At 33.6% G+C, this 15,695-nt stretch overlaps 1 protein-coding gene, 1 long non-coding RNA gene and 1 pseudogene across 2 annotated transcripts; 1 reads left to right on the top strand and 2 right to left on the bottom strand.

The window, feature by feature from the left end:
• The first annotated feature begins 5,505 nt into the window (after positions 1–5,505).
• LOC141672786 (uncharacterized) lies at positions 5,506–6,654 on the top strand. The gene is made up of 2 exons (XM_074479456.1): positions 5,506–5,934; positions 6,005–6,654. Exons 1-2 carry the CDS (start codon positions 5,818–5,820, stop codon positions 6,434–6,436), a joined length of 549 nt encoding a protein of 182 aa, XP_074335557.1. The 5' UTR covers positions 5,506–5,817; the 3' UTR covers positions 6,437–6,654.
• A 923-nt stretch (positions 6,655–7,577) lies between these two features.
• Positions 7,578–10,188, bottom strand: LOC141671326 (uncharacterized). Its single transcript, XR_012555053.1, has 3 exons — positions 10,083–10,188; positions 8,334–8,487; positions 7,578–7,742 (listed from the first exon to the last, which is right to left on the bottom strand). It is a non-coding gene; the product is annotated as an uncharacterized LOC141671326 (long non-coding RNA).
• A 733-nt stretch (positions 10,189–10,921) lies between these two features.
• LOC141672884 (U4/U6 small nuclear ribonucleoprotein Prp31 homolog) lies at positions 10,922–13,160 on the bottom strand (annotated as a pseudogene).
• Between the last annotated feature and the right edge of the window lie 2,535 nt (positions 13,161–15,695).

Here is a 15,695-nt window from a genome sequence, read left to right on the forward strand (position 1 = left end):
TTGGGTGTTTCAGTTGATAATTGAGTGGGGGTGAAGGATGAAGAAGTTTCAAGTGATGGTGTGATCAGATTTATGGTGGCTGGAGAAGTGGGAATAGAAATAAGTTAGCGTGGAATGATTTATTTAGTAGTAAGAGGAGGAGGACTATCAGACACATAGTTAGTTCCTGCATATGAACCTTGTAATAATTTAGCTGGAGAATAATTAGGAAAATTACCTAGAGCAGATGGTACTGAAAGAGAAGAGTTAGATGATACATTGCGCATAAGAAAGATATACTTGACAAAGCAAATATGTCGGGAATGAAAAAACTTTTTAACTTGATAATCGAATCACTTATATGCAGACTTAAACCTTGAGTAACCTAAAAAAATGCATGGATTCGACTTAGATTGAAATTTAATTTAATTTTATGGTCGAATCCACGAATATATAGACACCCCAAAATTTTTAAGCGATCATAATTTTGTGCATAACCAAATAGAACTTCAAAAGGTGTGATGTCAGATTTTTTTCTTGGGGGCAGTTGATAAGGTAAGAGGCTGTTTGAACAACATGTGACTAGTATGTTAAAAGGAGAGGAGCATGATGAAGAAGGGTAAGAGTCGTGTCAGCAATATGACTATGATTTCTTTCAACCATTCCATTATGTTCAGAGGTGTATGGGGGAGTAGTGAAATAAGTAGGGAATAATGAAGTAAACTCACCCATATTGTTTGAGAAAACTGAAGTAATATGAAACTTGAAATATTTTTCCATTATTGCCTTAAACTGAGAAAAAATGACTTATACATCAGATTTGTGTTTTATTGGATAAAGCCATAGGTACTTTGTGAAATGATCAATAAACACAACATAGTATTTAAAATTATCAATGGAAGAAATGGTTGGACCCCAAACATTGGTGTATATCAATTCAAGTGATATATTCAAGTGGCTGGGTACTAGATAAAGAAGAACATCCAAATGGTAATTTTCTACTTTTATTACATTGGTATGCATTACAGTTGAACAAAGCATCTAAAGGAAATCTATTAATTAATTTATTGGAAAGAAGCATTGATTTAAGAACGGGTCAAACCGGATGACCTAAATAAATATGTCAAGCTTGAATGAAAGACAAGGTTGTAACATTTATTTGTGGAAGATGAAGTTAAGGTGGATAATACACATCATTTTGATTCTCTCCTCACAGTAGCATTGTTCTTCTGTTGAGATCTTTGACTATGAACTGAGAAGAAAGAATTCAACAAAAACATTATTAGTCTTACAAAACTTGACAACTGAGAAAAGATTTTTATTTAAAAAGGAACCAACAATACATTCACATATTGAAGAATTAATTCTGATAATGCAATTTAGAGTTTTTCATGTGAGAAATTGGAAATGATGTACCACATTTTCAATGAGAATTTCATCGGGACCCCCGTATTTGGATAAGTTGATAAAAGTGTTTGGATTGTTTGTGATGTGGTGAGAAGCACATGAATCAAAAAGTCATCGCTGAGCAGCTTGTGAAGGAGCAATCATGTGATTGAGAGAAGGTCCTGATGTCTGAATTTCATATAATTAACGACATTCTTTTGTCGTGTGATTTTACATTTGACAGGAGTGAAAAGATTTGTTGTTCTTGTCATGGTGCATTAGAAGACCAGGGGTATCGATTCGTGTGTCCTCCACGAAAACCTCGTTGAAATTGATTTTCATAATACCTATTTGGTGATTGTGCATACCAATTATTAGTATGACGATTTTGAGAAGGGGAGGATAATATACCTTTTTGACCATGATTTGGCTTGTGTGTGTAACTGGCAGTAATCCCCACTGGTCCTGACACCTTAGATTTAAGACTTCTCCCATGGTCTATCAGTTGCTCATGAAGGGCGCCAAAGACATAGGTGCCTCACATACTTTAATAGCACCACTTATGGTTTTATACTCATCACTAAGACCATCCAGTGTTAGCAATACCAAGTCATCTTCAGCATCTGGATGTCCTGCTTAGACAAGATCATCTGCTATAGATTATATGTCTCGAAGGTATTCAGCTATGGTTCTTGAGTTACATGGATTATTTAAAAGATCACCCTTCAAAGACATAATGCGAGAACCTGATTGGTGTGCAAAAAGAGTTACAATTTTACCACACATCTCCTTCACGGTTGTAATAAGGGGTTGGATTGTTTTTTCGCAACTTACAAGCATAGTGCTTGTGTTATTTTATCTTGATGATTCCAGGCAACAAGGTAGGATTTAAAATGTTCTCCTTATGAATTATGAGAGAGAATTTACACTGCCATCAATATAGCCAGGTCTGCCTATTCCAATCAATGAAGATACGACTTTCCTATGCCCAACTGAAAAATTTGTTCGGGTGAGTTTAGTTAGAAAGTGGGTAGGGGAATTGACATGAACGATTTCAGTTATATTGGAAATTTCGTTATCTGGTGACTGGGTGCCATTTGACATGGTGAAAATAGTTTAGAGATTATTTATGAATTCCGAAGGATTTTTCTATTAAGCTGTTGGGCTCTGATACCATAACAGACTTATACAGAAGATGTAAATTGATAAAATGGCCGACATTTTCATTATCATATTCTATATATTTATATATGAATTACTAGATACAGATATTTATCCTATCTTATATAGTAACAACAAAACTCTTAAATATACTTAAACTCTAGCTCTAATTTCTTGAACCAAGTCAACGTTTATCCATTTTCACGTGATAGTTGATAACCTTTGTAGTTATCTGTTATACTTAACCCCAACGAGTCTCATAAAAACTTTTATATCTTAGGTTTTCTATATCATACTTTGAATATATTTAAGAAGAGGGTCATGAAGAAAATTACTTGTTACATGATGACAAAAGAGGCTAGCCCTAAAAGATAATTTGGCCCCTTTGGGCTAGAGATGTACACTTGCCCTAATGTTTAAGAACAATTTCAGTGTTAATAGTGGTTTCACTTCTGTAATTTACAACTGGATGTAAAAAAAAATCAAGTAGAAGGTGTACTATTTGAATTCAAATATATATAAATGCAATACTTTGTTCAAAATTTGATATCAAGGATTCATATATGCTTTTAAGCACATCATCAAATAATTATAAATCAAATGCATATTGGTGTGTTTAAATAAAATTTGACAAAAAATAGTGAAATTTGTAATATTTAGATTGAAGTTATATTTTAATATCAAAGAATAATTTTGTTATCAAATTATAGAGATGACTACAGTTATTTTGCAATAAGTAACAGACTTGCTCCAAGAAATTAGGCAAAAATTGGGTCAATGTGTTCTACCTGCATTCGATCAGGGAAACTCAAACTTAATTTCTTAGAGAAATTTTGAAGGTCTAGTGCCCATAAAGTACTAGAGACACGTGGTGTTGCATGGTATATAATTGTCGAATAGTCGACCCCAGCCCACAAATACCATATTCAATCTAATATCCATGATCATACATTGTACTAGACAGTACTTCGTAAAAAAATATTCAAAATATGAAATATTTTCTCATCTTGACTTGAATTGGATGTCTCCAATTCATATTTTGAAATATTTTTAAAATTTATATACTAATTTGGATTGTAAATAATTCATTCGAGTTTGAGAGTATTTTGTGAGAATTCTTAACATTTCTTTCAAATATTAAGTTATTTAATCATGATTTTAAGTTATCCTTAGAAATCTGGTGACTTTCGATTAAGATTTTATATTGTCCTTTAAAATATGATGTTTAGATAAACCATAGGTTGTTTTCAATTTTATAAAATAATAAATTTTAGTGAATTTTATGTTATTTTTTATACTTCTTAAAATATGATCAACAGATTTTGAAGGATTTGTTACAAAGTCTTACTTGAATGAAGTGGTAATGATTTTACATTAATTTTGTCTGAATGTAAAACTAAAAGAGAAATGATAAATATACCAATAACTTGTTCCAAATAACAAATGAGAAGAGGTGGTTGGTAACAATTTGTATACAATGATAGTTCCATCGTGCATGCATATATGTACATGAATTATAATTCACCGCGTCATTTGAGATAAATTTTGGTATAAACTTTACTTTGACTTTTTAGAATCTATAAACCGAAAAGAAAAACAATTGAGACATCAAAAATTTGTACCAAAATTTGTCTCAAATAACAAATGACAAGAATAGATTTGTAACAATTTTTATATAATAACGTGCTCATTGTGAGTGCATATTCATCTGCGAATTATAATTCGTCACGTATTATTTGAGACCAATTTGGGACAAAATTTTAGTAACTTTTGGTATTAACTTAAAATCATCAACAATTTTAAAATTTTGTGGACTATTATTAACCCGTAAAATTTTTGTAAAATCAGAGTTAGAAACACTCCCGTAGAAATACTTAGGTTTTGATAGGGTATAAAAATAATCCTAATTGCAGAATTAATGTCGCATTAATTAGACATGATTTGGTCAAAGATAAAATCCCAATTAATGAGGCCCAAGACCCTAATTATTTATTATTTTCGTAAGTAATAAAGGGGCTAATTAAACAACACAATGAATGTGTTTAGATAAGTAACTACTTCTATAAGAAGGAGCCTCCAAACAACCTAAATTTGATTGGAAACTAATTCCTACTTTCTAGGACTCCAAAGTCCAATCAAAGAAAGAGTTTTGTCCACCAAGTCACTCAATTCTACCCTAATTCCTAGACTCTCGACGTCTATATAAAGGGTTTTACCTCTTCAACTTCAGGAGGACGTTTTGGGGACAAGAACTCCACACGTTACAAAGCCGCGAAGGCATCTTACAAGCCACGAGGCCATTACATGGAACGACGTTTTAGACTCAGTCCTCGAAGGACATGAAAGTCACTGCGTCCTTGGTGAGCTCTCGCTGTTGTAGCCCCGAGGGCAAGCATCACCAAGAATTACGTTTTGATTTGATACTTGGCATACACCAAGATACGTAGACATCTTGTGAGGGCAGATTCAAGCCACGAAACACAAGCGTAACCATTAAAGTTCGAAACTTATCAAAACCTAATAGTAATATACACGCAATAAATAAATACATGTTTTTTATCCATAACAGGTTTAATTTTCTCTAATTAGGATGTGTAAATAACTTCTGAATTCAATACCTAGAGTAAGTTCAAGAGATAGTGTCCAAAATCAAAATTTAAAGCTAACGAGGAACAAGAAAGCTTCAATATCATCCTAGAAGTACCTTAGAATATTAGAACGTCTCTCATTTGCCGTATTTTTAAGACTGTCCTATAAATATCTTATTTCACTTTTAATAAAAAAAATTGAAAAACCCTCTTTTTCACACAATTCCTTTTTCTTTCTTTCATACTTACATTTTAAATATATTATTATTATTATAATAATATGACATGATATAAGACATTTTGTTAGAGTTCATGTGTACAAATAATACCATATACATTATATTTCAGAACCTTAGTAGTGAAACTACTATTTTGTCGCTAACCAATTCTCAAACAACCATTTTGGTCACATGTCTTGGAAAATCTCGTTGGTTGGTTAAAAATTGTACTGCCGATGGAGAGGATGAAGAAAGAAGGAATAAGGGATTCCTGAGATGGTTCGAACTCTTTTTTCTTACCAGGATAATAGAAAATCCGGTAGAAAATGGTAGTGTTCTTCATTTCTCATTAGCTCATTCCTCTCAAGAAAAATCAATTTTAAACAAAGCATGATTATGTAAAAAACAGCTTTTTTCAGCCATGTATTCCAGTTTTGTACTAACTTGTAATTTACATACTTGATGAAATTCAAGCAAATGAAAGAATGCCAATCAAATACCTAACCTCTTGTGTTAGGTTGGAAGATCTGCTTGATAATAATCTGAAGAACTTAACTGCAATTGCAGAATTAGCCCAAACACCACCATCTGGCCCTTCACAGGTATTTTGCTGATCGAACTTAAAAACTAACTATAGAATTACAACTGATGATTCAGGATTTACTACTGTAGGTGCCATCCAACTCTGTTGCTCGACAAGGGTACAGTGTGCAGCCACCTCAAGGTACAATGATGCAGCAGGTGCCTCGAGGTGCAATGATGCAGCAGCCTCCTGAAGGTGCAATGAAGCAGCAGCAGCAACAAGGTAGTGCCGGTGTTTTAATGCTGCCCAAAGCTAATGCCTATACATCGCAAGATTATTATCATCATCAGCAGCAGCAGCAGCAGCAGCAGTTACTCCATTTCCAGCAGCAGCAACAAATATATAGCCAAATGGCGATAAGAGCTGGAGCAAATAATGGAATACATGGAATGAATCAGATACTGCAAAATGGACCGGCCACTTCAGGAAGCTTGATGGATACACGAGGGATGAAGAAAGATTCCTCAGAGGCTGCTTCCGGTAGTAATAGTAATAATAAGTTCCAGTTGTTTCTCAATTGAAAAGCCCACTATGTTATTTTCAGCAAGGTTTAAAAATTGTAAGTTTCAGAGATAATGCTTATCTGCAAAGCATGGTATGTTATTTTTACAGTAAGGACAACAAACCATCATCGAGATGGTACAAGTAGCATACTGAAAACTTTTGCAATTGGTGTTTGTTGAAAACATTCTTTAAAATAGAAAGTAAAGAAAAAATAATTAGGAAAAAAGAAGATAACAGACGTACCCTCGTATCCACAGGATCTGTTTTTGACAAATTGAATCTCTGTTTTCCAGACATACAAATTGAATCCCGGTTTTCCACACATATCTGCTACTGAATTAAGAGTTAGAAAAGGTTTGCATGTATCATGAAGTATTCCTAAAGCAATTGATTACAACAAGTCAATTGATTAGTTTTCGCTGAAGGTTTAGACAATAAGAAAAGATAATCAAACTGAAGTTTATCAAATCAAATTCAAATTATTAGTTTATTGCCTATACTGGACGAATGATTAATTTACACAGAGGCATTGTTATGGCCTCTAAAGACAAGTGTCTAGAAATATTCTCACCCATTTATATTTGGATAATAATCAATTTGCATCAAACATTTCATAGCTGTTAATTCAAGTTATCAATGGTGAGAAACATAGTGGGAGGGTAAAGTACCATTTTACTCTTATTACTCCCGCAATGAATCATTGTGTGAGTTACGGGGAAGGGCAAAGTGTCATTTTACTCTTGCTGCTTTGAGGAACTCCCGCAATAAAACATTAATTTTGAGAGAGTAGAGAACTCTGGAAATAAAAGATTGAAGTAAAACCATCAAATCAGCTACTGATATGACTAAGTAACCAGACCTTCGATTATGGCTACTATCACTCCGCTGATTGTATATATTATAGTATAGGTTCTTTGTATCTGGTTAACATATGATTGCATGTATGTCCTGTAGTAACATATTACATTACAAAAAAAAATCGTGATATTCACTCACTTTCTTATGGCATTTAAGCCCATGAACTCCAATAAGTAAATTGGATAACTGAATACTCTTGTAGAAAATAATTTTTTAAATTAGAAACAAGTAACAATAATTGTAGAATTCCAGATCACGTATCATAAACAATAAATCAGTATTTTAATAATTGTGGCAGACCGAAATATCAATAAAGAGACATTTATGTGGTTTTTCACGGAAAGTTACCTGAGTATGCACAGTTACTTAATCACAATACCTTTGAGCATCTAGCAGACCTAAACTCCATTCCACTATAGTCTTCATACCCACTGACATCATCCGGGCAGTGAAACCACCGAGTTCCTATCACAACAGAAATTTTTTATTAGTTTATGACAACAGAACAAAACTCTAAAGGATAAGACTCCGTTCCTCTCATTAAGGTATTGTCCTTTGAGACAATGTTTAGGATAACGAAATATAGACATGCCTTGTAAATGAAGAAATTCATTTTGTATTCACCAAAGAACAAACAATTTTCTGTAAACTTAAATTTCCGATTGAAAGGGGGGTTATTTTTAACAAGTCATGCGAACACTGGGGATCAGCTTTCTCCTGGTGGTGGTAGAGACTCTTTATTCATAACAATCTGGGAATAATCAAAATCCACGTTCCAAACTCAATGGAATATTTTAAAATATCTCAAAAAATAACCTATGCTATATTTTTACTTCAAATCAGTCTTGATAAGGAAGTTGAGTGGTTTTGCTGATATTCTATCACACTTCTTCAACTTGGCCAATATGGACTGACCCTCTTCTACATCAAGTGGACTATTAAAATGATAAATAATCTCCTGCTCCTTATAAGTTATAACGCAAATATAATAATTAACAGCGTGAAATCATAATCATTTTGAAACAAGCTAAGACCAAACTGTGCACTGAAGATTACCACATGGAATATGTTTCATGGAAATAATCTGTCCCCAATCCAAGGAACTACGTTGAGGATCCAATCACCACTTTGCAAACCCGAAAGGACCTAGACAGCTTTATCCCGTTTCCATTCGGACCTTTTTCCAGCTCTGGAATTTGTCTGCTAATTCCTGCAATCATATTACCATATACTATCCTATTAGAAATCCAAGTCATTATACATGAGAATCACATGTTCCGAAACTAGAATTTGATTCACAAATAATTTAAAATATTCTTAATGTTTCAGCATTATTTAGAGCCTTAGACCCTTAATCAGGGCTTCAAGAATTAAATATTATTAACAATTAAAGTTGCAGTTGCCATTCATTTTTTAATGTAAATAAGCAACTTTGATTAGCAAATCGCTTGACAAAACATAAACATATATTATCTAAAGAGGATAACAACTCCTGACATTCAGTATCATACCCAAAAGTAGAAGTCATCTTAACTAAACTTCTAATTTCCTTGAAAACTCACCAAACCATCAGATTCAACAACTACCCCATCAAAATGCTTGTCTTTTAACCAACTCAACACCCCCCCCCCTTCCACCCATTGCTTCTGCCAGTTCCGGATTGACCCTCCCCTAGTCCCCTGCCTACTGCTATGCTTAACCAAGATCAGCCTCCCGTCATTATTTCAATATATTTAACCATAACTATGATCTTCTTCAAATATGGCTGGGTCAACATTAATCTTAATCCTTTTACCTATCGGTTTAGTCCAATGCTCAACCCCCCTTCCCGGGATGTTATGGAATAATGGAGGGAACAAAAGTTCTAGCTATCTTGAGCAGACTTCCATTGATCAACACAGCCTTTAGCCAACGCCACAACATACTGGACAGACCAATTTTTATCTTTCCAGCACTTCTAATTTTCTACCTTCGCAATGGCCCAACATATTATAGATGCTAATTGGATCTCAGAATTTGGCCAATGTTTTGATGAACTAGTCACTGAAATATTGATCTCCAGCAACTACAATTGTAAACTTTTAAAACGCCAACAAGCTAAAGCAAAAGAGTATCTTACCAAATAATAGGCAATCAATTCAGCACTTCAATCACATCCTGGACGGGTTTAATATCAAACTGTATACCATTTATGCTAAAATATTTCACCTAGCTATCTGATTTCAATGGCGACCCATTTAAAACACTTAAATTACTATGCATATCAGTCCATTAAATTTTGAAATAATATTAACAGAATGCTAGTAACAGGATGAAATGTACTCCACATGGCTCATATAATAAATAAAAAATCACGATTACAAATTCAAAGGCACGTTAAAACTAATATATGAATATGTTTTTTTTAATTTTCTCCTAATACCTTCAACCTTAATTTGTTCTTTTACATGATGTACTGAATATCAAACAATAAATCATCACTTCCATGTCTAAATTAATCTATTAAAAAAATCCTCAAATTTGTTCCAAAATTCCTATATTTAACAGAGTGATGTGTGTGTAGTGACTTTGAGTGCTTCACATGAGTCCTGGTGGAGATCGGCTAGCTAAGTAAAATATCTCAACGAGAACGGTGGTCACTCGATATAAAACCCCATCATGGACAACTCAAAAGTACTGTCACATGTTTCATTCTGAACTGAAGTCGTGTTGGTAAGCAACTAGAGAGAGATATCGACATTATATCCTTAATTTTCGATGGTATTTTAAGGTTCCATAGACAACACCAAAATCCAGTATTGTTACCTCGTATGTTTCCTTGATTCAGTTTCTCAGAAAACGAACACACTTTTTACTGTATACTTTCCTCCGTCCAGGACCAGCTATCCTTAGTAGCTGTGGGGAATAAAGGAATACTATGAATGAGATCCGGATACCATTTTAAGAAACCAATCACTCTAAAATATCAAGGTGTTAGAGGAAGGTCCTTTTCAGGATATTGTATTAGTATTCTAACAAATACCCTGATTAGAAAAACATGGATCTCTAAGAAGATGGATTCCTACACATGTACTAACAGTGAGACGGCTCCCTTTTCGAATTAGAGATTGTACCATTTATCAATTAAGTTCCACTTAATTTTCAAATTACTACCTCTAGTACAACTGTTATTGTTCCCGTTTTTATAAATTACTTATAGACATATACTAATGTGCAAAGGACGAGCACTATGTCTACATGTTAAAGATTTTACAAAAAGTGAACTATGCTTGGTCTTGCACCAAGGGGTTTCAGACAAAGAAACAAAAAATGGACAATTAGTAAACTCAAAATATATCACAACCAAATTTAACATTTCAGAAGCAATTTTTTCTTAGTCTCATTACAAGTGACTTCACTCATAAAAATGATTTCCTGAGAAATATATTGTAGTCAGATTTAATGTTTCAGAAGCAATTTATAAAGTTCTTGATATAGCTACAAACACCAAAGTTTCAGAAACACATGTTGCAGAATACTATTTCTATTTATCAGTTGCAGGAACATGATGTACTGTTGCTAAAGAAAACTGTTTGTCAAGTAAAAGCTGATAAAAAAACATACAGGTAATAACAATAAAGTTGTAACAAATATTACCCGGTGTACTCTGGTTAAGCACTCCAGACTTTAGTAAGAGACTTTTGTCATATCTGAAAATGCAGAGTTTAAGAAGAGACAGTGTAATGCAATATAAACACTACTGGGTTATGGTTAATGTCTGGAAGCATTGTGATTCACCAAGCTTTAAGACTTCTTAGAATATTCATCATTGCTTCCCAAACCACCGATGTAATCCTTGTGATCTATAATTTCTAGAATGATCGCCACCGTTATCCAATTAGTTACTATTTATATTTTTTCCCCTGAAAATTTGCCGACATATTATTTATATCATAAGGTTTGCTAACAAGTTCACCTTATCAAAATTTTACACTCTATACGCATAAAATAAAGGGTATCACACTTGACCGATAAAAAATATAAAGGTATCATAAAGGCATAATGCAAATGCTTAACATTATCAAATCACGTCTTTGAAAAAAAAAATTAAAGTACTCTGTTTCAGCTGTCCTGCAAATTATCCATATTGTCTTCTTTCAACATTAACCGCGGATGTGGTTTCAAGGTCACTTTATCTTTGAAAAAGTTCCTGTTTCGCAGAAGTAGTTGCTCTTTGTTCCACTACCTAGCTGATTGGCTAGTGCCTGTGGATTGGAGAGCTCAATCCCCTGAATGGCAGTGAAGGCCAGAATTGAAGTCAGTCCAGAGGTAGCACCACTACCAAATCTCCTCTCCTTAAAATTTTTGGCAACTTTAGCAGCAAGCTTGTTCTGACCAACTGACACACGCAACTTTCCACTTCCAGCCTGGCCAAGCATTCCATATCCTTCCCCAAGACCATCCCCTAGAGAGCTCTCTTCAGGAACTCCAAACTGAATCCTGTTGGCTAGAATATGCATATCGGTTGTAGCATATCTTTCTTTCATTTTCCTTAATCTACGACCACCTCTCTTCTTTTTCGGCTTAGAATCAGGAACAGGGAGAGGTTTCGCTTGCTTTGCAAGAGATGGTTGTTGCAACTTTTCAATCTTCTTAAGTATCTCCTCGCGATATGCACTTCCCACTCCTCCAGTTGCATCTCCTCCAGCAGAATCCACACGTGCGGCAAGTATGGATTTGGAAGCTAACAGACGGCAAGTACACTTTCTTAAAGCAGGGGGGGCGCTCTGGAAAATTTCTGTTTGCTCAATGTACCCTTCAAGAAACTGACAACTCATGGTTGAAAATCCTGCTAAATGCTTTCTCTTGGCACCCAGAAGCCGAAAATTGCATGCTGGCGTTTTGGTCAATGCTGATAAACCACCAGCAGCTCCAATCAATTTTGCAGCAACAGAGCTACCAAGTATAGCAGAAAGGTTTGGAGCAATCTTTGCCATTCTACTTTCTACAAAATCAAGAACCTTTTTCTTTTCCGAATCTAACATCAGAACTCTATCACATGCCTCAACAGTCTTGCATAGATCTTCAGCTAGAAGTGGCTTGCCACTTGTGGTTGACGCCACAACTGAAACAACCATAATAATAGCTGAGGGCAGTAATCCTTGTAAATCAACAAGTGTTAGATCAACTTCATTGCCAATTTTCTTCACCACACGAGCATAATCAGTTGGATGATGAACAAGCGATTCGAGTTCAGGAAATTTGAGACGATACTTATCACAGATAAAATTATGAAGGATAATAATTTCATTGTCGATATCTACTAATCAGTAGGTATTCTAGATCATATTCACCATGCATGGAGACGTCAGATCCCTTCTCGAGCGCACTTTCAACTTTGTTCATGATATCAATATAACGCTGGGTTTCTTGCAGCTTGGATACAGTATTCAGATCATCGTAGTTAAGGGCTTCGATATTATCCAAATCTTCTTCCATGTTTTTAAATTAATATTTTGTAGCCCCTTTGAATCCAGAAAAAAAAACTGTCCTGAAATTAGTTCTCACAGCTATAACAGAATAACAAAAAAAAACAGTCTACCCTGATAACGAGATGTGTGTATATATATGCTACGCATATAACCTAAACCTAAAATAGTATTCCAATTAAAAAACGTCTGTTAATATTAATTTGAATCCAACTAGGAAAGCCAATAACCTAAATCGAGTCGGGCGGTTATATATTTCCATCAGCCGCGCTAGCTGTGCATTCAACTCCTGTACAGCTTTACGTCCTCCACGTAATAACGCTGTCTTTTCACTTCAGCCTTGCTCTAATTTGACATTTAAACGCTTGGCTCAATTAGCTTTGGAGTTGTGAATTGATGAGGTTAAATTGTGAAAAATAAGATGGGAGCCAGTAGGGTAGGGCAGGGGTATCGGCTTTGGGTAAAAGTTAAATCAAATCGCGAGGAGCAATTTTGGAAAATTGTCATCCATAATCGCATTTTAATTGCGGTTGCGAATTTGCGATTATTACGAATTGATTCACGGCTCCATTACTTAATTTAAAATAATTAATAATTTGCAAAAACAATAAATTCGGAAAATTAAAAAATTCAAGTTTAAGTTAATTGATAAATTTACATTGAAAAATAAAATACAAACTAATATTCCGTGTAGAGTAAAAATATTAAAAACATACAAAAGTATGGAGATGAGAGAAAAGAAAAATGAAAAGGATAAAAATAAAATTACATATTAATTATATTTTTCATTTATTTTGGTTATATATCTTATAATAATTGTATTTCTTATTAACGAAGTCTTAACATTAACTTATGATTAATTAATAAATGTGTATACTTGTTAATATATATGATATCAACTGTATTTTTGAAAATATATTTTATTATAACTATATGTTGCGAGTTGCGGTTGCGATTTTGTGATTTTCAAAAATTTTAAACCGCATCAAAATTGCGAATAAGTGATTTTTAAAATTCAAAACCACAATCAACCCACATCAGCAATTATCAGCACGGTTCAATTAGGAGTAATTGAGCGGTTCATTTGTACATTTCTGGGAGCCAAGTGTCGGGGTAGACTAGAGAGCTGTGTTACCTGTCTACTTGTCTTTTGTATTTGAGGTGCATTCAACTTGCAATTCGGTTAATCATTTTTTATTTTTATGGTTTAAATATGGGTATTAATCTTTAACAATTGTGTGTTAAATAAGTCTTATCTAATAAACTAGTCTACTACTCTTAAATTTTTATTTCAAGGGCCTATATTAAAAAAATTACCTTTAGCTATAAATATTCGCGAAGAGAAAAAAGTTCTTTTCGTGGATATTTATCGTGGAAGGAAAAAAGTCCTTTCCGCGGATATTTATAGTGAAAGGTAATTTTTTTATCCGGCCCGTTAAAATATAGATCTGACACCGTTTACAGCGTGTTATTTAAACGGTCCCTAATAATACGGTTCTTAACACATGATTGTCAAGGATAAGGACCCTTTAAATATATCATATTATATTTTTTTTGTGAGGGTATATTATATTAGAGAACAAAATTGAAACTTCTTTAAAATTGAAAATGAGATAGAACAAAATCGAACTTTTTTAAAGTTGACTAGGAGATAAAATAAAATCGAAATCTTTTTTAAATTGAATAAAAGATTTTAAAAAGTGAAATAAAAGACAAGTCTCTCAATAATTATAAACATAATCAAATTCATTAAATAATTGATTATGATTCCGTTTGGGAGTACCGTTGAAAACTGCTCTCCTATGAGAAAAAAAGCTGGTGGAAAAAGTGATGTCAGGAAAATTAGATTACTGTTTGATAATTTTTTTTAATTTATGCATATTTTGAGATATGATATATAAAAATAATATTGTTTAGAAGGTTTTATTATGAAACTAATAGCTACTTGAGGCAAAAATTGAAAACAGTTTTTTGTAAAAGTACGGGGGACATACTTTTGCTAACAACAGCTTTTAGACCGAAAATATTTTTCCAGACAATAGTTTTTAAAATTTATCAAATACTTTTCATTTTAAAATTTACCAAATACTTTTCCGACAGCTTTTCACCAAAAAACTGCTATTTTTATCTGCAACAATAATAGCAAGGGAGCCTGTGCCTATATAAAGCCACTATTATGTTGTATAGTCGTCCCATTTCAATTTTTTACGAATCAATACTTAAATTTCTGGTGACGCTAATGTTTTAGATTTATAAATAAAAATAACTTAATTGTTTGCGTTGATTATCTTTTTTATGCATTGCATAGTTAAACGCATTAATTACAAGAATCATCCTTACATAAATTTTTTATAATGATTATATTGTATTGTTTTAGGTTGATATTTGTATAACAATGTATAACAATTTTTATTATATTCTTCTTCAAAATTTGTCATGTTCTTCAATTTGATCTATTGTCTTTTAATTTGATACAACTGTGCACTTAAAATCTTTTTTTTGCCAAAGGAAAATAGACTTTCATTAAATCAAATCACTTTCAAGTACAGGAGAGATTTCTGGGGAGACATTATTTGCCTTCCAGATGCGGTCAGCTACTGAATAACTACCGTTTGCAAAAGCATGGACTAAGTTATTCGCAGATCGCTTCACAAATTTAAGGGATACTCCTTTGTGTTTGACCTCCCTTAACAATGACTTACACTCCTGAACCAATGCACCAAAGTAAGAAAACATGGTTGCACTGCTCCTAATAGCTTGAATCGCAACAATGCAATCTGATTCCACAATAATGTCATTCAGGTGCTCTGCTTTAATCCAACTCAAAACTTCTTTAATCCCCATAACCTCAGCGCATTCTGGAGACATCGAACTGCCATCTCCTACTTTACGACCTAGGCCCTATTTTAACAGGTCTTGAGCTGCCAAAATACTGCGCCAAATAAAGCTC

The sequence above is a fragment of the Apium graveolens genome, chromosome 7 (assembly GCF_009905375.1).
Source record: "Apium graveolens cultivar Ventura chromosome 7, ASM990537v1, whole genome shotgun sequence".
NCBI classification, from domain to species: Eukaryota; Viridiplantae; Streptophyta; class Magnoliopsida; order Apiales; family Apiaceae; genus Apium; species Apium graveolens.

Bases quoted from the DNA above. Each gene is read 5' to 3' on its own strand.
- LOC141672786 (XM_074479456.1), top strand. From the start codon at position 5,818: ATGCCAATCAAATACCTAACCTCTTGTGTTAGGTTGGAAGATCTGCTT. The intron at 5,935-6,004 runs GTATTTTGCTGA...TTACTACTGTAG, and splicing joins CACCATCTGGCCCTTCACAG to GTGCCATCCAACTCTGTTGC.